The sequence below is a fragment of the Lucilia sericata genome, unplaced genomic scaffold (genome assembly GCF_015586225.1).
Source record: "Lucilia sericata isolate MDLA Ls3-8-SP2 unplaced genomic scaffold, ASM1558622v1 Contig001876F_arrow, whole genome shotgun sequence".
In the NCBI taxonomy this organism is placed as follows: domain Eukaryota; kingdom Metazoa; phylum Arthropoda; class Insecta; order Diptera; family Calliphoridae; genus Lucilia; species Lucilia sericata.
This window is the reverse complement of record NW_023995765.1, coordinates 40,104-61,832: the sequence shown is the minus strand read 5'-3', so window position 1 is coordinate 61,832 and position 21,729 is coordinate 40,104. Positions and strand designations below refer to the sequence as shown.

The window sequence follows — 21,729 nt, the reverse complement described above, 5'->3', positions numbered from 1 at the left end:
ATTACGAATTCGAATTTTCTGTACAAAATCGAAATTTTACAAGAAATTTCACTAAAAATTAGAAAATTCACTAGAAATTTCATTAAAAATTCGAATATTCTGTACAAAATTGAAATTTTACTAGAAATATTAAATGTCATCACAAATTGGAAGTTTCACTACAAATTTAAATTTTGTTTGAAATTTTATAGAAATTCGAAATATCACTAGAAATTCCAATTTTTACTAGATATTTTAAATTTAACTACAAATTTAAAATTTCACTTTAAAATTTTTAATTTCATTACAAATTCGAATTTTCTATAGAATATCGAAATTTTACTAGAAATTTAAAATTTCTCTAGAAATGTCATCGAAGTTTTAGTAAACAATTTGAAATTGTACTAGAAATTTGAAATTTCACTAGAAATTTGAAATTTCACTAAAAATTTGAAATTTCACTAGAAATCTGAAATTTCACTAGAAATTAGAAATTTCACTAGAAGTTCGAAATTTCCCCAAAAATTAGAAATTTCACCACAAATTCGAAATTTCGCTACAAATTTGAAATTTCACCACGAATTGGAAATTTCACTACAAATACAAAACTTTCACTCGAAATTTAAAATTTCACTTGAAATAAGAAATTTTCTTTTAAGTTTTTAATAAAACAACATTAATTTCGAGGTTCTTTTAGAAAAAAAGTAAATATATTTATTTCATTTAAAATAATAATTTTTATAGATTCCAAATGAATTTCAATTAAAAAAAAAAAATAGTTAAATTAAATTTTAGTTTCAGGTAGACTAGAAATTATAGAAACAGTACACAAATAACAAATAATTAACAATACAAATGGAAAAGTTAAAAAAGACAAACAAAAGAAGTAAAAGAGAAATGAAACATAATATAAAAAGAATGAGTTTTTGTTAATAAATTATTATTCAATATTGATAATTTTAATAAAAAGAATACTTTTTTTTTAATAAAGACTTTTTTAAAAGTTAGTTACATTAGTGTTTAGATTTGGATTGGTTGATTTTATTTTTAAATTACAAAAAATGCAAAAATAAATATTAATAAAAAAATGATTTACTAATTTGTTACATGAATTATAAAAAATAAAAAAATAAAATTATAAACAATATAAATAAATAATAAAAAATTTAAATAAAAATTATTTAAGAAAAATTGGTCTTTTTGTTTTAGAACAGAACAAACAAAATAATATCAATTTATAAATTTATAGACCTGTTTTGTTTGACATTTAATTTAATAATTATATATAAAGTATTATAAAACAAGTTTAGTAATTTTATTACAAAACAATTATCGTTAAGGTTATTATTGAGTTCGTAGATTCTTTTTGTTTTTTTTTTTTTTTTTTTTCTAAATATATATACTAAAAAAGTTACTATTTTTTTTAATATAATACGTATTTGTATATATATTTGTTTAAAATGGTTTTCTTTTTTTTTTACTTAACCTAAATTGCAATTGGTTTCGTTTTTTTTTAACTTTTAAATTTAAAGTGTTTTTCTGCTAAATCTAAAAGTTGTAATAAACAAAAAATAAAAAAAAGTATTTTTTTCTTAATTATTTGCTTTTCTTATTAAAAAAAAAGGTAAATTTTTCTTTAATGCTGAAAAGCATTTGGTTTTTTTTTTTTGTTGTTTTTAAATGTTAAAATTTTCGTTAAGAAAAATATTTAAAAATAATTTTTTTTTTTTTATTCGTTATCTTGATTATCTCCCTCAGTGGTGTTGTCATCAGCAGCTGTTATATTACGTTTACTAGAGGATTTAACCAATTCCAAATATTTTTCTCCATCAAAACGATTGCTTTCATCTTGTAGATCCTGTAGGAATATATAAAGAGATAAATAAATGTTAAATATTTTTTATGTCAAGGAGACAGGAAGTTTGCTTTTTTGGAGCGAAAGGAATGTATTTAAAAGTAAATGTAGTAATTTTTTTAAATTGGATTCACTTAAATTTAAATTTTCACTAGAAATTAAAAATTTCATCAACAATTTTAGACTTTATAGAAATTCCAAATTTCACTAGAAATTCAAAATTTCACTAGAAATTCAAAATTTCGCTAGAAATTCGAAATTTCACGAGAAATTCATAATTTCACTAGAAGTTCAAGGTTTCACTAGAAGTTCAAAATTTCACTAGAAAGTCAAAATTTCACTAGCAATTCGAAATTTTACTAGATGTTCAAGAATAGAAATTCAAAATTTCTTTAGAAATTAAAAATTTTACTAGAAATTCGAAATTTCACTAGCAATTCGAGATTTCACTAGAAATTCAAGATTTCACTAGAAATTAAAAATTTTACTAGAAATTCAAAATTTCACTAAAAATTCAAAATTTCACTAGAAATTCAAAATTTCACTAGAAATACAAAATTTCACTAGAAATTCAAAATTTCACTAGAAATTGAAAATTTCACTAGAAGTTCAAAATTTCACTAGAAATTCAAAATTTCGCTAGAAATTCGAAATTTCACGGGAAATTCATAATTTCACTAGAAGTTCAAAACTTCACTAGAAGTTCAAAATTTCACTAGAAAGTCAAAATTTCACTAGCAATTCGAAATTTTACTAGATGTTCAAGACTAGAAATTCAAAATTTCTTTAGAAATTAAAAATTTAACTAGAAATTCGAAATTTCACTAGCAATTCGAGATTTCACTAGAAATTCATGATTTCACTAGAAATTAAAAATTTTACTAGAAATTCAAAATTTCACTAGAAATTCAAAATTTCACTAGATATACAAAATTTCACTAGAAATTCAAAATTTCACTAGAAATTTAAAATTTCACTAGAAGTTCAAGATTTCATTAGAAGTTCTAAATTTTACTAGAAATACAAAATTTCACTAAAATACAAAATTTCACTAGAAATTCAAAATTTCACTAGAAATACAAAATTTCACTAGAAATTCAAAATTTCACTAGAAATTTAAAATTTTACTAGAAATTCAAAATTTCACTAGAAGTTCAAAATTTCACTAGAAATACAAAATTTCACTAAAAATTCAAAATTTTACTAGAAGTTTAAGATTTCACTAGAAGTTCAAAATTTCACTAGAAGTTCAAAATTTCACTAAAAATACAAAATTTCACTAGAAATTCAAAATTTCAATAGCAATCCGAAATTAGGGTAGAAGTCCAGAGAGGAAATTCCAAATTTTACTAGAAATTCCAAATTTCACTAGAAATTCCAAATTTCACTAGAAATTTGAAGTTTTACTAAATAACTGCAACAAACAATTTAAAAAAAACCTTAAACCAAATCTACTTTATAATACATTCCATTAATATTAATACAACTTAAGCTTACCTTTTACCAAAATATATTTGTAACATTATTTTAAGTCTAGCAATTGTTTTAATATATATTTTTATAAAGCATATATGATGTGAGTATTTAAATTCTCTTCCCGTTTAATCAAAGTGCAGGTGATTAGTTACGAATTTTATTAATATTATTATTATTAATATTGGAGACACAAACAATTTACATTCACAATTATATTAACGAAATAAGGAAAACAAAAACGTATGATGAGTAATAATAAAATAAAAACAAAATGTTATAAAGCAATGATGATGATTAATAATAAAATAAATGTAAATGAATGAAGTTAGGAGAGGGAAACACTCGACTTAATTAGAAGTTTTTGCGCGTTTATAGTTATTACCAAATACGATCAAAACCTTAACCATATATGATGTGGATAAAATACATATTAAATATATAGACCATAAAGAGAAATAACAACCTAAATTATTAAATAATAAAACAAACGAACCAGTGAACTTAATATATAGTTACATACTATGGCAAATTGTTTAATAATTTTTTTTATTATAGATCAAATTGTTTAAATTAGAATTTGCTATAGTATATCCCTAAAGAATTTAAAAGTTTTCTATTATATAAGATTTTATTATTCTTTTGTTTTATTACCAAGTGTTTTTAAAAGTATTTTGTAAATACCTTTTATACAGGTAGAAATATATTTATTTTAAAATCATGAGATTAACGTTTTTGTTGACTGGATCACAAAATAATATAATAATAATACATATACATACATTAAATTAATGAAATACATAAAAAGGTTTCTTTGTTTGTTGTAGTAAGTTTGTTTGTTAGGTAGTTTATAGGTTTTGTTAATATAAATTATTAAGTACAATTAATCATTATTTTAATTATACATTAAAATTTTTTTGTTTTATTTCTTTGGTTATGTTTAAGGAATGCGTAATTTATGTTTAAACTTTTTTTTAATATTTTAAAGTATTTTCGAAATACTTTTTTTTATTTAAATATTAATTTGGTTTATTTTTAAGTTAAGTTACTTGTTGTGTTTTTTTATATTTTATACATATTTTCTTTTTTAAATTAAATTTAATCTGTTTCACAGCCAAAACACAGATTATATGGAGAGTTTTTGTAAATAAATAATAATTAAAAAAAAAAAACAATTTTCTTTTAAATAAATTTTGTTTTCGTAAAACAAATAAAATTTGAAATTTTGTTTAAATAAGTGTTGTTCACAGTTAATAAATTTGTTTTTAAAAAACAAATAAAATTTAATTTTTAATTATAAATTATTTAACTTGAGATTCTTTGTTTTTTCTTTTTTGTTCTTTTGAGTGTTAATTATAAAGAAAGTGTAAAATATTTTAACAGAGAAATAGTTGTAACATGTTTTTTTTTCTTTTTGAAGAGAACAAGGAGTTAAATGAAAAAGATTACTAGGGAGTCTTTCCTAGAATCGATTGTTGAGTTGACGATTAAAGTCATGTTGATCATCCTCGCCGTACAGACTAGTGTAGTCTAGTCTAATTTGTAGTCTAGTTTTTAGTCTAGTATTTAGTCTAATATTTAGTCTAGTATTTAGTCTAGTCTATTGTCTAGTCTATAGTCTATTCTAGTCTATAGTCTAGTCTATTCTAGTCTAATCTATAGTCTAGTCTATAGTCTAGTCTATAGTCTAGTCTATAGTCTAGTCTATAGTCTAGTCTATAGTCTAGTCTATAGTCTAGTCTATAGTCTAGTCTATAGTCTAGTCTATAGTCTAGTCTATAGTCTAGTCTATAGTCTAGTCTATAGTCTAGTCTATAGTCTAGTCTATAGTCTAGTCTATAGTCTAGTCTATAGTCTAGTCTATAGTCTAGTCTATAGTCTAGTCTATAGTCTAGTCTATAGTCTAGTCTATAGTCTAGTCTATAGTCTAGTCTATAGTCTAGTCTATAGTCTAGTCTATAGTCTAGTCTATAGTCTAGTCTATAGTCTAGTCTATAGTCTAGAATATAGTCTAGTCTATAGTCTAGAATATAGTCTAGAATATAGTCTAGAATATAGTCTAGTCTATAGTCTATAGTCTAGTCTATAGTCTATAGTCTAGTCTATAGTCTAGTCTATAGTCTAGTTTATAGTCTAGTCTATAGTCTAGTCTATAGTCTAGTCTATAGTCTAGTCTATAGTCTAGTCTATAGTCTAGTCTATAGTCTAGTCTATAGTCTAGTCTATAGTCTAGTCTATAGTCTAGTCTATAGTCTAGTCTATAGTCTAGTCTATAGTCTAGTCTATAGTCTAGTCTATAGTCTAGTCTATAGTCTAGTCTATAGTCTAGTCTATAGTCTAGTCTATAGTCTAGTCTAGTCTAGTCTATAGTCTAGTCTAGTCTATAGTCTAGTCTAGTCTATAGTCTAGTCTAGTCTATAGTCTAGTCTATAGTCTAGTCTATAGTCTAGTCTATAGTCTAGTCTATAGTCTAGTCTATAGTCTAGTCTATAGTCTAGTCTATAGTCTAGTCTATAGTCTAGTCTATAGTCTAGTCTATAGTCTAGTCTATAGGCTAGTCAATAGTCTAGTCTATAGTTTCTATAGTCTAGTCTACAGTCTAGTCTATAGTATAGTCTATAGTCTAGTCTATAGTCTAGTCTATAGTTTAGTCTATAGTCTAGTCTATAGTTTAGTCTATAGTCTAGTCTATAGTCTAGTCTATAGTCTAGTCTATAGTCTAGTCTATAGTCTAGTCGATAGTTTAGTCGATAGTCTAGTCTATAGTCTAGTCTATAGTCTAGTCTATAGTCTAGTCTATAGTCTAGTCTATAGTCTAGTCTATAGTCTAGTCTATAGTCTAGTCTATAGTCTAGTCTATAGTCTAGTCTAGTCTAGTCTATAGTCTAGTCTATAGTCTAGTCTATAGTCTAGTCTAGTCTATAGTCTAGTCTATAGTCTAGTCTATAGTCTAGTCTATAGTCTAGTCTATAGTCTAGTCTATAGTCTAGTCTATAGTCTAGTCTATAGTCTAGTCTATAGTCTAGTCTATAGTCTAGTCTATAGTCTAGTCTATAGTCTAGTCTATAGTCTAGTCTATAGTCTAGTCTATAGTCTAGTCTATAGTCTAGTCTATAGTCTAGTCTATAGTCTAGTCTATAGTCTAGTCTATAGTCTAGTCTATAGTCTAGTCTATAGTCTAGTCTATAGTCTAGTCTATAGTCTAGTCTATAGTCTAGTCTATAGTCTAGTCTATAGTCTAGTCTAGTCTATAGTCTAGTCTATAGTCTAGTCTATAGTCTAGTCTATAGTCTAGTCTATAGTCTAGTCTATAGTCTAGTCTATAGTCTAGTCTATAGTCTAGTCTATAGTCTAGTCTATAGTCTAGTCTATAGTCTAGTCTAGTCTATAGTCTAGTCTATAGTCTAGTCTATAGTCTAGTCTATAGTCTAGTCTATAGTCTAGTCTATAGTCTAGTCTCTAGTCTAGTCTATAGTCTAGTCTATAGTCTAGTCTATAGTCTAGTCTATAGTCTAGTCTATAGTCTAGTCTATAGTCTAGTCTATAGTCTAGTCTAGTCTAGTCTATAGTCTAGTCTATAGTCTAGTCTATAGTCTAGTCTATAGTCTAGTCTATAGTCTAGTCTATAGTCTAGTCTATAGTCTAGTCTATAGTCTAGTCTATAGTCTAGTCTATAGTCTAGTCTATAGTCTAGTCTATAGTCTAGTCTATAGTCTAGTCTATAGTCTAGTCTATAGTCTAGGTCTAAGTCTAGTCTATAGTCTAGTCTATAGTCTATCCTATAGTCTAGGTCTATAGTCTTAGTTCTATAGTCTAGTCATATAGTCTAGTCTATAGTCTAGTCTATAGTAGTCTAGAATAGTCTATTAGGTCTAGTCTATAGTCTAGTCTATAGTCTAGTCTAATAGTCTATAGTCTAGTCTAGTCCTATAGTCTAGTCTATAGTCTCGTCTATAGTCTAGTCTATAGTCTAGTCTAGTCTAGTCTAGTCTATGTCTAGTCTATAGTCTAGTCTATAGTTCTAGTCTATAGTCTAGTCTATAGTCTAGTCTATAAGTCTAGTCTATTTAGTCTAGTCTATAGCTTAGTCTATAGTCTAGTCTATAGTCTAGTTCTATAGTCTAGTCTATGTCTAGTCTATAAGTCTAGTCATAGTCTAGTTCTAGTCTAGTCTATAGTCTAGTCTATAGTCTAGTCCTATAGTCTAGTCTATAGTCTAGTCTATAGTCTAGTCTATAGTCTAGTCTATAGTCTAGTCTATAGTCTAGTCTAGCTATAGTATAGTCTATAGTCTAGTCTATAGTCTAGTCTCTAGTCTAGTCTAGTCTATAGTCTAGTCTATAGTCTAGTCTATAGTCTAGTCTATAGTCTAGTCTATAGTCTAGTCTATAGTCTAGTCTATAGTCTAGTCTATAGGCTAGTCAATAGTCTAGTCTATAGTTTAGTCTATAGTCTAGTCAGTCTAGTCTATAGTATAGTCTATAGTCTAGTCTATAGTCTAGTCTATAGTTTAGTCTATAGTCTAGTCTATAGTTTAGTCTATAGTCTAGTCTATAGTCTAGTCTATAGTCTAGTCTATAGTCTAGTCTATAGTCTAGTCGATAGTTTAGTCGATAGTCTAGTCTATAGTCTAGTCTGTAGTCTAGTCTATAGTCTAGTCTATAGTCTAGTCTATAGTCTAGTCTATAGTCTAGTCTATAGTCTAGTCTATAGTCTAGTCTATAGTCTAGTCAATAGTCTAGTCTATAGTCTAGTCTATAGTCTAGTCTATAGTCTAGTCTATAGTCTAGTCTATAGTCTAGTCTATAGTCTAGTCTATAGTCTAGTCTATAGTCTAGTCTATAGTCTAGTCTATAGTCTAGTCTATAGTCTAGTCTATAGTCTAGTCTATAGTCTAGTCTATAGTCTAGTCTATAGTCTAGTCTATAGTCTAGTCTATAGTCTAGTCTATAGTCTAGTCTATAGTCTAGTCTATAGTCTAGTCTATAGTCTAGTCTAGTCTATAGTCTAGTCTATAGTCTAGTCTATAGTCTAGTCTATAGTCTAGTCTATAGTCTAGTCTATAGTCTAGTCTATAGTCTAGTCTATAGTCTAGTCTATAGTCTAGTCTATAGTCTAGTCTATAGTCTAGTCTATAGTCTAGTCTATAGTCTAGTCTATAGTCTAGTCTATAGTCTAGTCTATAGTCTAGTCTATAGTCTAGTCTATAGTCTAGTCTATAGTCTAGTCTATAGTCTAGTCTATAGTCTAGTCTATAGTCTAGTCTATAGTCTAGTCTATAGTCTAGTCTATAGTCTAGTCTATAGTCTAGTCTATAGTCTAGTCTATAGTCTAGTCTATAGTCTAGTCTATAGTCTAGTCTATCTAGTCTATAGTCTAGTCTATAGTCTAGTCTATAGTCTAGTCTATAGTCTAGTCTATAGTCTAGTCTATAGTCTAGTTTATGGTCAAGTCTACAGTCTACTCTATGATCTAGTTTATAGTCTAGCCTATTATTTAATATTAACTTCATCATTTATAACCTTAAATGAGAATAATATGACAATTTTCGTATAAAAATTAAAGTTAAAGTTAAAAGGATAAAAACGTGTTTAGATTATTAATCCTTCTTTTAACATCCTTGTCCTCCTTTTTAACATGTACATTTCTACAAGTATAAATGTGTGTGTTTTTTTTTTAGTGTAATTTAAAGTGCTTTTAAAAAACGGTGATTTTGTTTTTGTTGTATAAAAAGTTTAAAAACCAATTATTATTCATTAGTTTACTTAAATATTTAATAATAATAATTATAAATTAGAAATTTTTTTTCTTGGAAAATTTTTTCATCTTTCTTTGTTTCATTTAAACAAAAAGCATTACAATGCCTTATAAATAATGTAATATTTTTTTACATTCTCTTTTGGGGCGGTTAAGTATGTGGGTTATAATAGAGTTAAGTACAAAATGTAGATACAAATTTCAATTTTCTCTTCTCTAGTCACAAGTGGAATATGAACGAAATTCATAATTTAATTTAGGACGAGCACATGATGATGATGTTGTTGTATTTGAGTTGGAAGCAGTAGTTGCATTTCCACCATTGACATTACTTGAAACTGCTACAATTTCAACATCATCATCATCATCTTCATCGTCATTATCAGCAACAACATCTCCCTGCTGACCAGAGGAGATTCTTTGGCTGAGGGGATCGTTATAGTAGGATTTTAAATTTTCATTTGATTTATTTGTAACAACGCATTTGCTACTTTCAACCATAATATCGGATATAATTTTAATTTGTTTGTTTAATAACTTTTGACGTGTATCGGTATTTGGGGTTATGTTTGATAGCGGCACCGAAGTCATTGGTCCAGTGCGTACCGAAGTTATATGACGATTTAAACCAGCACTATGTATACGACCACTGCCAGCAGTAACATTTAATGAAGCATTATTTGTATTATTAGCTGTAATGTGTGTATGTAATATGTTTGAATTAGTGATAGTGGTAGCAGCAGATGCTGTTGCAGGTGCTGTTGTTGGATGATGAGGGGTAGATGGAGGAGGTAGCTCAACATTAGGTGAAGGCGTCATAGCAGTAGCCTCATAGCCATCCTCATCTATACTATAGGTTAAACGATTGAAGAAACCCTTACGTCTTATATTTAGCGCTAGACTATGACCATGATGAGAATTTAGCTTGTATGTTAGGGAATTGTTAGCAGCTTCTAAAGCCTTAGAAGTATTAGTTGCAAAATGGTTATCATTATAATAAACCTGATGATGATTATTATTATTGTTGTTATTGTTAATATGATTACTTGGATTATTAAAACTAATACTTAAATTATTGTTATATGCAATAGAAGAAGGAGGAGAAATGTTAGTGACATTATTGGTAGATGGAGATGTTATTGTTGTGGTTGTTGTTGGTATGTTATGAATGAAAGTTGTTGTTGCTGTTGAGTTGATATTAAACGATTTGACAAAGCTACTTTTGTTAGTAGTAGAAATAATATTGGTAGTGGTGTTGTTGTTGTTGGTGGTAGTGTTTGTTGTAGTCATATTTTGATTACAAGTTGATAATGATGGTGCAGCAGCATTATTGCAAGCAACACGTAGCGTTAATGAAGAAGCTTTTGGGTTGTTGTTGGAGGAAGAGGAGGAGGAGTTGGAGGAATAGGGAGAATTTGTTAAAGGAGTTAGAGCAGTTGTACTATTATTAATAGTTGTAGTAGTAGTTGTACAATTAGCTGTAGAAGCATGCGTAGTTGTTGTTGAAGTTGTTACCTTATTACGTATGATGGCTGGAAATTTGTCACAGATCTTTTGCCATTCGGTTGGTAGCGCCCAGGAATGAGGACTTTTAGCATAGTACAATAAATGATCATATTGATGAACAATGCGTGCTGTTATAAAGTTATATAATTTTTATTAGTAATTCTATTTTTGTACACAATTTATGTTTATTACATTGTCTACTTACATGTATCGGTATTTGTATTGTTAACATTATTTCCGGGTTCACTTTTTTGACGCATTATAGCTGTACTTGCCGGGTTAGCTGCTGCCTCGGGCGTGGAATCTTTACGTGAGAAATGACTTCTACGTGAACGTGCTAAGCCATTACTCTGAGATGCTGATTTAGCTAGAAATTTGAACAAATATATTTAGAAATATTAATATTAAATGCTAAATAAGAGGGAAGGAAAACAATTCACAAAAAATAGTTTTTTTAAGCATTTGCAATTAGTATGTTATATATTAAATGAAAACATTATTTTAGACTAAAGCTAGACTATAGTAGCAGTCTGGTTAATACGTTATTGTCTTGATTCTAAACTTTTCTATAGGCTTTAATATCGACTAAAAACAGTCTATAGTCTGTAGTCTTGACTAACTATAGACTGACTATAATCTGGACTATAGACTGACTATAGTCTGGACTATAGACTGACTATAGTCTGGACTATAGACTGACTATAGTCTGGACTATAGACTGACTATAGTCTGGACTATAGACTGACTATAGTCTGGACTATAGACTGACTATAGTCTGGACTATAGACTGACTATAGTCTGGACTATAGACTGACTATAGTCTGGACTATAGACTGACTATAGTCTGGACTATAGACTGATTATAGTCTGGACTATAGACTGACTATAGTCTGGACTATAGACTGACTATAGTCTGGGCTATAGACTGAATATAGTCTGGACTATAGATTGACTATAGTCTGGACTATAGACTGCCTATATTCTGGACTATAGACTGACTATAGTCTGGACTATAGACTTACTATAGTCTGAACTATAGACTTACTATAGTTTGGACTATAGACTGACTAGTTTGGACTATAGACTGACTGTTGTATGGACTATAGACTCACTATAGTCTGGACTATAGACTGATTATAGTCGGTCCTATTGAGATATTATAGTCTGGGCTATAGACCATTTGTAGTCTGGACTGTAGACTGACTTTAGTCGGAACTATAAACAGTCAATAGGCTGGACTATAGACTGACTATAGTCTGGACTATAGACTTACTATAGTCTGAACTATAGACTGACTATTGTCTGGACTATAGACTGACTATAGTCTGGACTATAGACTGATTATATTCTATCCTATTGAGATATTATAGTCTGGACTATAGACCATTTATTGTCTGGACTGTAGACTGACATTAATCGGAACTATAAACAGACAATAGGCTGGAATATAGTATGATCTATAAACTTACTTTAGACCTGACTATAGACTGACTATAATCTGGACTATAGATAGACTATATTATAGATTATAGACTAACTACAGTCTAAACTATATACTGACCATAGTCTGGGCTATAGTCTGTACTATAGAATGACTATCGTCTGGACTACATACAGACTTCAGTCTGGACTATAGACTAACTATAGCCTGGACTATACAATCATTACATAGATTACCTACAGTGTGGACTGCAGAGTGACTAAAGTATGGACCTCAGTATGGACTACAGACTGACTACACTATAGACTAAATACTGACTATAGTCTACACCTTAGACTGGCTATAATCCTTGTTTTAATTATCACTTGTAAACATCATCTATTTAACTGACAAGAAAATAAAGGAATGAGATAAATATGGTATAATTTATTCATTAAAAGAAAGTCTCTTTTTATAACGTAGTCTAAAGAAAGTCTGTTCTTCAATAAACCATTAGCCAATTTGGTAAAAAACAACTTATTTGATTTGCTTAAATGTTTGTAAGGTAAGAAAAATAAATTAAAAATTTTATACATAAATGATTTGAGTCTACCACTAAATCTAGTAGACACACATCATTCATCACTCACACATATTCTAAGCTGAAACAAATTTAAATATAAATAAAAAAATAAAAGTTTGGAAAAAAACTGAAAATAAAAAAAAAGTAAAAATCTACCAACTTACATAAATTATTGGAATCGGGAAAGAAAACGTCATCATCATTATCTTGATTATTGTTGTTGTTAACCGAAGAAATATAATTAAGACCAATGCCACTATCGGTAGCCAAAGGTGAGGCAGCATGTAATGGTGTGCCCATAGCAAATTGTGGTGCCCCCGTCATAGGAGTAGTAGGTGTTGAGATGGGACTAGCATCAAAAGCGGCACCAGCCTCTATAGAAGCTAAAAATTCAGCACTGCTAAAATGATCATCCAATACCAGTTTGGCTATCTATAAAAATGAAATAAAAACAAAAACAAAACTATAACCCCTTATTTAGATTATAAGTTAACAATTTCTACTAACCCTCACTAGTTCACAACAATCACCGGTGATCTTAATTACATGTTGGCCAACATTGCAAGTGAATTTGTATTCACCTAAAGAAGCATCATTTGTAGAATATGAATGCAATAACATTTGCGAATGAGGACGTATTGGTTTACCTGCAGCAGCAGCCGCTACGGCGGCATTAGCTACAGGTGTAGATGTATTCATTGCCTGCATATTCGCCATATGCTGCTGCTGTTGGTGTTGATGTTGCACCATCTGTTGGGAGGCTGCAGCGGCAGTCATGAAATTTTGAGCTGAATTGAAACTCAAACGATTGGATAGATTACTACTAGCACCGGGAGTTCGTGGCTGTACGGGTTCATCGGAATTGGAGGAAGCTAATGAAGAACAAGAGCCGCCAGCATGACTGCTAACCATTGCCGGATCCAAACGTACCGGTGAGGCATTACGTCTTATGGTATCCTCAATCAAATGTTTAGCATAACTTTAAATATTTCAAACATAAATAAATATATTGCACACACACAATTTGAAGCTTTTAAAAAAGAACCTACTTGATTTTGTCCTCGGCTGGACCAGTAATCTGTACCAGACGTTCTTTGGCACCGGGATTTACTTGAGAAAGTTGAAAAGATTTTTATTATCAATTTTACAATATTAATTTTATGACACAAATTAACTCTTATGTTTATGAATAATTAATAGATACATATAAATGAAAGCATAATGAAATTAATATTAAATGTAGATTTATTTATAGAGAATTTGCGGCCAAAGTTTAAAATGAAAAGTGCAGTTGGGATGGGGTGAGTTTAAACACAAATGTTTGGTTTTAACTTTAGTCAGTTAAACTTATGAAATATGTTTATTATTAAAATTATGGTTAATACATGCTATGCTTAAGATTTTACACTACATTTAGCTTCAGTTCCAATATAAAAATGAAAAAAACATTCAAATTGCATTTCCAACCAATGAAATTAAAAAAAAAAATAAATGAGAAAAAAAGGATTCTTCTTTTAGAGTGATTAATGGCACCAACAAAAAATGGTAGTTAACAAATTATTAAAAGGGATTATCAAAAGTTATTTTTTTGTTTGTGGTTACCTCTTTGGAAGGATATAATAGTTTCACTGAGTTCCTCTATCATATGGACGCGACGGCCTTTGATGCCCATTACTTACAAAATTTATAAAGACAGACAAGTTACAGAAAGGAGAGCATCGTGGGAGAAATAATAACAATAATAAATGTAAAGGTAAGAGTTTTAACAAAAAAAAAAAAACGTATTTTTTCAAAAGATTTTAAAGACTTCTAAACCAATACTAGTATTGTTTTTGTATACGTGTTCACTAGATTTTATTGTTGTCATTATAAATACCTTTTCCTGAATCAGCATTACGTATAACCACCTCATCCTTACAATATGTTTTGCCGGGAATTTTTGTTGGTTTTGGAAATTTACCAGAATTACGTATAACTTCACCGGGACTCAAGAGCAAATGTTGCTGATTAGCCGAGCCAACGGAAGCAATTGCAGCGGCAGCTGCTGCAGCAGCAGCATTTCCCCCCATATTTATACCACCAAATGTAGGGGAGGTGCTTAAAAATGCTGTTTGTGTAGGATCAACATGATTTTGGACATCATTTAACTGTAAAAATACAAAGTTTTCTTGTTTATTAATTTGAAAATTTAAAAACTAAATGACATATTATGTTCTATAGACTGACTATATCATGGACTATAGACTGACTACATGTAGGCGTATAGACTGACAAAAGTCTGACTATACTCTTGACTATAGACTGAGTATAGTCTGGACTATAGACTGACTATAGTCTGGATTATAGACTGACTATAGTCTGGACTATAGACTGACTATAGTCTGGACTATAGACTGACTATAGTCTGGACTATAGACTGACTATAGTCTGGACAATAGACTGACTATAGTCTGGACTAGAGGCTGACTATAGTCTGGACAATAGACTGACTATAGTCTGGACTATAGGCTGACTATAGTCTGGACTATAGACTCACTATAGTCTGGACTATAGACTCACTATAGTCTGGATAGATTGAGTGTAGTCTGGACTATAGATTGAGTGTAGACTGGACTACAGACTGACTATAGTCTGGACTATAGGCTGACTATAGTCTGGACTATAGGCTGGACTATAGACTGACTATAGGCTGGACTATAGACTGACTATAGTCTGGACTATAGACTGACTGTAGTCTGGACTATAGACTGACTATAGTATTGACTATAGACTGACTGCAGACTGACTATAGTCTGGACATTAGATTTACTCTAGTCTAGACTATAGATTTACTACAGTCTGGACTACAGACTGACTATAGCCTAGACTATAGACTGACTATAGCCTAGACTATAGACTTACTATAGACTTACTATAGTCTAGACTATAGACTGAATATAGTCTGGACTATAGACTTACTATAGTCTGGACTATAGACTTACTATAGTCTGGACAATAGACTTACTATAGTCTGAACTATAGACTTACTATAGTCTGGACTATAGACTTACTATAGACTTACTATAGTCTGGACTATAGACTTACTATAGTCTGGACTATAGACTGAATATAGTCTGGACTATAGTCTGGACTATAAGCTGACTATAGTCTGGACTATAGGCTGACTATAGTCTAGACTTTAGACTGACTATAGTCTAGACTTTAGACTGACTATTGTCTGGACTATAGGCTGTCTATAGTCTGGACTACATGTCGGCGTATAGACAGACTATAGTCTCGACTATTGGCAGGCTATTGTCTGGACTATAGACAGACAACAGACAGATAATAGTCTGGACTATATACAGATAATAGTCTGGACTATAGACAGACTATAGTCTGGACTATAGACAGACTATAGTCTGGACTATAGACAGACTATAGTCTGGACTATAGACAGACTATAGTCTGGACTATAGACAGACTATAGTCTGGACTATAGACAGACTATAGTCTGGACTATAGACAGACTATAGTCTGGACTATAGACAGACTATAGTCTGGACTATAGACAGACTATAGTCTGGACTACAGACAGATTATAGTCTGGACTATAGACAGATTATAGTCTGGACTATAGACAGACTATAGTCTGGACTATAGACTGACTATAGTCTGGGCTATAGACTTGCTATAGTCTGGACTATAAACTGCCTTTATCAAAACAAAAACAAAGAAAAAAAACATAATTTTGTTTTTCATTAAAATTCGACTTACTTCAGCGTTCGTAGCCTGTTTTGTTTTATAATACGAATTAATGCCACTATCTTCCCAACCTTTGGCACGTAACTCAATCAATTCGAGCAAATTGAGACGAGTCATTATATTCAAACGTTCGTCCTGCGAAGCATTACGAAATACAACAAAAGCTCGATCTAATGTATCCTTCGATACCGACTCCAATTGTGGTCCATGAATGCGTAAATTTTGCACCAAAGTGGCCATAGGTTCCGTATTATTAATACCAGATTGCAATGAGATTGCAACATTTTCGATCAATTGTATAAGTTCTTCAATAAGCATAAAGTTATTTTTAAGTGAAGAACGTGACTGTGATTTAAGAGGTCGTGGAGCCTCAACATTCTTTACAGATCGTCCAATGTGTGCCATGATGTCTTTGATTTCTTGTTGTTGTTTATAGCTTTGTTATATTGTTGGTTTGTTATTACAAAGAAAATACTAAACGTGAGTGAGTAAAGTTGTGAAAACTAATAATGATATGATTCGTTGTTGTGATGTCAAACTGATGAAAGAAAACTTTGTTTTTTTGTTCTATGTTTTTTTGGGTTTTTGTGTTTTACTCAAACAGTTTTCGTAGTTTTGATATGAGTATCGATCGCTTTAAGTATTTAAAATCGAAGAAAATATACAGACAAAACTGTTTCTTTGGTTTATCGTTCGCACCTCCCCCTGCAAGTAAATTATAAAAGGTAAAACAAAAAAAAAATTAATGACACAATTTGCAAAAAGAAAAAAATCAATTTTTTTATTATTTTGTTGGTTTTTGTTATGTTTGTTAGTTCAATTGAAGAAGGTATGTTTGTTATTATTACCACCTACTTGTTGTCTATAGTTATTTTTATTGTTTAAGCCCCCTTTTTTAGGACAAACATTTAATTCTCGTTTATTTTCTTTTAACACTGTCGATTCTCTTCTTTATTTAGTTTCCTAGGTAATATGTTTGATTTTGTTTCTATAAAATTAATGATTTTGTCTTTAAATTTTTTGCGTTTTATTTTTAGCAAAATATTTTTGTTTTTAGCCATAAAAGAAACTTATTCTAATATATTTCTTTCGTTCTTTTTTTTTAGCAAATTCTGATAAGAAAATGAAAAATTACTTTAAATTGAATTTAAGTTATGGGTCAAATAACGCAACACTTTATTATCTGCTAAAAGCTAATGAACAGTTTTCCAACTAATGAATACTTTTGAATATCTATACAAATTTTTGTTTAAATTTGTTTGCTTCGTATAACATCTTCTTATCATTTTACACTATTGCCAAATGATAAGAGTCATTTTATCATTATGTCCACATTTTAGAAAATCTTTGTAACTTTTTATGAGTTAAACTAAAAACAACAAAAACTATTCATACATACATATCTAATTTATTTGACATAGACATGTATCTTCTATATAGTGTTTAATTTTAAATAAATTATTTTGCTTAAATTTTAGCAATAGATATAGACATGAATAAGAAAAAGATATACTTTCAAAACTATGATATTTTTCTTACTAAAACGTCAGGAATTTGCAGATTTAAAGTTCAAACGTAAAACCGTCTATAGTCTGAATTGTAGACTAACTATAGATTGTAATTTAGACTGACGGCAGCTTGGAAGATCCTGACTATAGTTTGGTTTATAGACTTACTGTAATTTGGACTGTAAACTGACTATAGCATGGAATAGAGACTGACTATAGTATAGGCTGGAAATAGACTGACTATGGTGTGGACTACAGACTGCATATAGTGTGGACTATAGATTGACTATAGTTTGTACTACAGACTGACTATAGTGTGGACTGATAATTGTCGGAATTATATACTGATTATAGTTTGTACTACAGACTATCTATAGTCTGGACTAGTGGCTGACTGTAGTTTAGACTATAGTGTGACTATAGATTTGACTATACACTGATCCTTCGTTTTTTTACTAAAAATACGAATTTCTTCCAAAAATTTAGTTTTAATCGAAAAAATTATTTTTCAACAAACTGACTTTAGTCAGTCTAGTCTGAACTATAGACTATAGTCTATACTGTATGGTCGATAGACTAATTATAGTGTGGACTATAGACTGACTATAGTCTGTACTATAGGCTGACCTTAGTCTGTACTATAGTCTGATTTTAGTCTGGACTATAGACTGACTTTAGGCTGGACTATATACTGAATATAGTTTGGACTATAGACTGACTATAGATTTCACTATAGACTTAATATGGTCTGGATTATAGACAGATTATAATCTGGACTATAGAAAGACTACTAGACTATAGGCTGACTAATATTTGAACTATAGACTAACTATAGTTTGGATTATATACTAACTTTAGTGTGGATTACAGACTGACTATAGTCTGGACTTTAGACTGACTATAGTCTGGACTTTAGACTGACTATAGTCTGGACTTTAGACTGACTATAGTCTGGACTTTAGACTGACTATAGTCTCCACTATAGACTGACTATAGTCTTGACAATAGACTGACTAATAATTAAAATGTTTACACAAAAAAATATATATACATACATATGTATGTATTATCCGTTTTCCCGAACATATGCAGATCAATTTCCGATTTCTCTGATAGCTTTGCCTACAATGACAATCTCCTCGAGTCTTTAACGTCCTTATGACAACGTCTATATCATTAAATATCATATTTTTCCATTGACTCAGACACAAAAACTAAAAAGAAAGAACTTGGCAATAGTATAGGAACAACTAGTACCCACAATCTTATTTATATTAATACATATTAAGAACTTTGTCTTTCGTTTCTTGTTATTTTTTACAAGTGTATTAATTAGACACGTTATAGACGGTATTAGAAAAAATTTCAAAATTTTTCCAGATCAACTAAATAAGAGATGATACATTCGTTAATACTGAATCATAAATAAACAAAAGATAAATGTTTACAAAATATTCATAAGTAGAATTATGATATTGTTGACGAGAGGCAGAGCGGAGATGGGCGGGCATAACGCCAAATTGAAGAGAAGAAATTATTGCGCACTTTTTTCTTTCTGCTTCAAATTTTTTTTTTTGTTTGTTTTGCTCAATAAGTATCGAAAAATAAAAACTTTTGCAATAGAATAAAAAAAAAACCCCAAAACAATGAAAAATAAGAAAACTAGTAAAATAAAGACTATTATGCTCTTTATAGAGTTAACTTCTGATCGTGTCATTAAAAATAAACGTCACATTTTGTGGAAAGTAAAAAAATAGAAATATTCTGGAATATGTGTTATACATATAGTGGGAGAAAAAACAGGATCTGTTCAACTGTAATAGAAAATGAAATTGATTAGGAAGATAACATGACATCAAATAGCGTGATAATATTAAGTCTACGGTCCCCTTATTTGTTTTCAAATAAGTTCCATCAAATAAAAAGTTCTCATAAAACCATAATAATTGTTAATTGTATGTTAAATACTCAAAATCTTATGGAATTGAACAAGGATCCTGCTTAACTTATTGGGGAATTACGACTCTAGACTTTGAGCAAACACCTCTAAGGGAATTTTCAACTAGGAACGATTGGCTTGTAGCCGTTGCTGGTGTATATGTATATCACTGATGCCAATATAAAAGGATCCTTAGTACTCTCTATAAAAGGTCCTGTGGACTCTCTAAGGAATCATAAGGTCGGTTGTGACAAATTATATCAATATTTAAGCTGCTGTTAGAGCATTCTCTCTTTCTGTTTCTCTATCTTTGGAGCTTCACACTCTACGAAGGGAATCACAATGCCCCTATGGTCCCCGAGTGGAGTTGTACCATTTTATGATGCATAACCCTTCTAAACCCAAAGTAAAATCAACATAAACGCATAATGTCCTACTCAACGTAGAGGTAAAAAGTTATACTTTATTCGTTTAATAGTAACAATTACTATACATAGTTTTAAAAGGAGTTTTTGTAAAGTATACTTTCAGGAGTTATTCTCTATTTAGAACTATACTAATAAAATAGCTACTTCAAGTTGGTCTAATAGGAAATATTCTAAATTTAAAAACTATTTGAAGATCACAATTTCCAATAAGCTACTTTCTCTGTCCGTTGGTCTAATTAAGAGTTAATTTGAAAATAATTTAAAATTTTAAACTACACACTATAGTATATAAAATGAGCTACATAATTTCTACTATTTTTTCTCTTCCCATTGGAAATACAGTACAAACGATGACGTCAATTTATTGTGGCAAATATCATTATTCATTACTTTTTTAATTAAAAAACATAAAATCACACCATTGATAAATAAACATGTTTTTCAAATTTCAAAACCTTTTCAACTGACCTGACCATACCCAATAATATTTTTAATGCTATAACATTACAATTTAAGCGCAATTTTTGTAAAAAAAAAAAAATCATATCAATGCAACTTCGTTCTCTCTCATTTGAAATTCACTAATAAGATCACTAAAATTTCCTCTCAGTGTAAGTGTACACATTTCGATATATGTATTTTCTCTATTTCTTATACGAAATTCATTCAAATTAAAAACGGGACATTCTAATTGGGCGTCTTCTTTTTTAGATTATTATTTATTCATTTTTGTAATTATTACACTATGCGATTTAGCCTCGTCATATGTGTGTATTAACAAAAAAAAAATCCAACCCAATGAAGAAGGAAGAGGAGTGTGTGTGAAGCAACGCAACAAATATTGTATTTGCCTCGCCCTCCACACTTGCCGCCCTTCCAAAAATTGAATCATTTTGTCGAGAATAGCAACAAAACATCCATACACGACAACGACTGACTGCGATGAATACAGAGTTCAGTCAGCTGCGCTATGGCAGCACCACAGTCAGCACAGCTATTAACCAAAAAAAAATTTTCACAAACGCACATTCAATCTATAATTTCTATCACTTTTCCAGGCGTAAATTTCATGAAATTTCTTGAAATTTTTATATTATATAGATTTTACTCACTGTTGTTTTGATTTAGATGAGGTTTTGAGCGTTTTTTTCAATAAAACTTACCAAAAAATTTAACAAAATTAACTTTTCACTTACGAAGAAAATCTAATCGACACAGACACAAAGTATACTTTGTGATGACAGTTGAGTAATTTTAATTGTTCCTCTTCTTCTTTTTCATTCGTACAGAACGTCATTTATGGAAACAGTGATGCCAGAGGATTAAAAAACCGCTATTTCAAACAGCGTTTAAAATTACTATGTACATTATTATCTTATAAATCAAAATGAAAATATGAAAGAAAATATTTTGCATAAATGTATCATGTCAGTATGTTGTGTAAAAGTGTATTCAGTGTTATATTTCACAGCATACTTTAAGGCATTCTTAAAATGTATTGAATATTAAGAAAGTGGAAATAAAGGAAATGGTTGTT

The 21,729-nt window shown here is 29.8% G+C and overlaps 1 protein-coding gene across 5 annotated transcripts; it reads right to left on the bottom strand.

Moving 5' to 3' along the window:
* Positions 1–1,594: 1,594 nt before the first annotated feature.
* LOC119612932 (eukaryotic translation initiation factor 4E-binding protein Mextli) lies at positions 1,595–21,509 on the bottom strand. 5 transcript variants are annotated; one of them, XM_037968824.1, is made up of 11 exons: positions 21,356–21,509; positions 16,330–17,022; positions 14,450–14,720; positions 14,176–14,247; positions 13,623–13,683; positions 13,221–13,552; positions 13,081–13,154; positions 12,738–13,005; positions 10,776–10,937; positions 10,580–10,698; positions 1,595–1,837 (listed from the first exon to the last, which is right to left on the bottom strand). In XM_037968824.1, exons 2-11 carry the CDS (start codon positions 16,720–16,722, stop codon positions 1,709–1,711), a joined length of 1,881 nt encoding a protein of 626 aa, XP_037824752.1. In that variant the 5' UTR covers positions 16,723–17,022; positions 21,356–21,509; the 3' UTR covers positions 1,595–1,708. The 5 variants fall into 5 exon arrangements, with proteins under 5 accessions (XP_037824752.1, XP_037824749.1, XP_037824751.1 ...); XM_037968821.1 differs by having other exon boundaries at positions 13,081–13,552; XM_037968823.1 differs by having other exon boundaries at positions 13,081–13,552; positions 21,389–21,462.
* Positions 21,510–21,729: the final 220 nt, after the last annotated feature.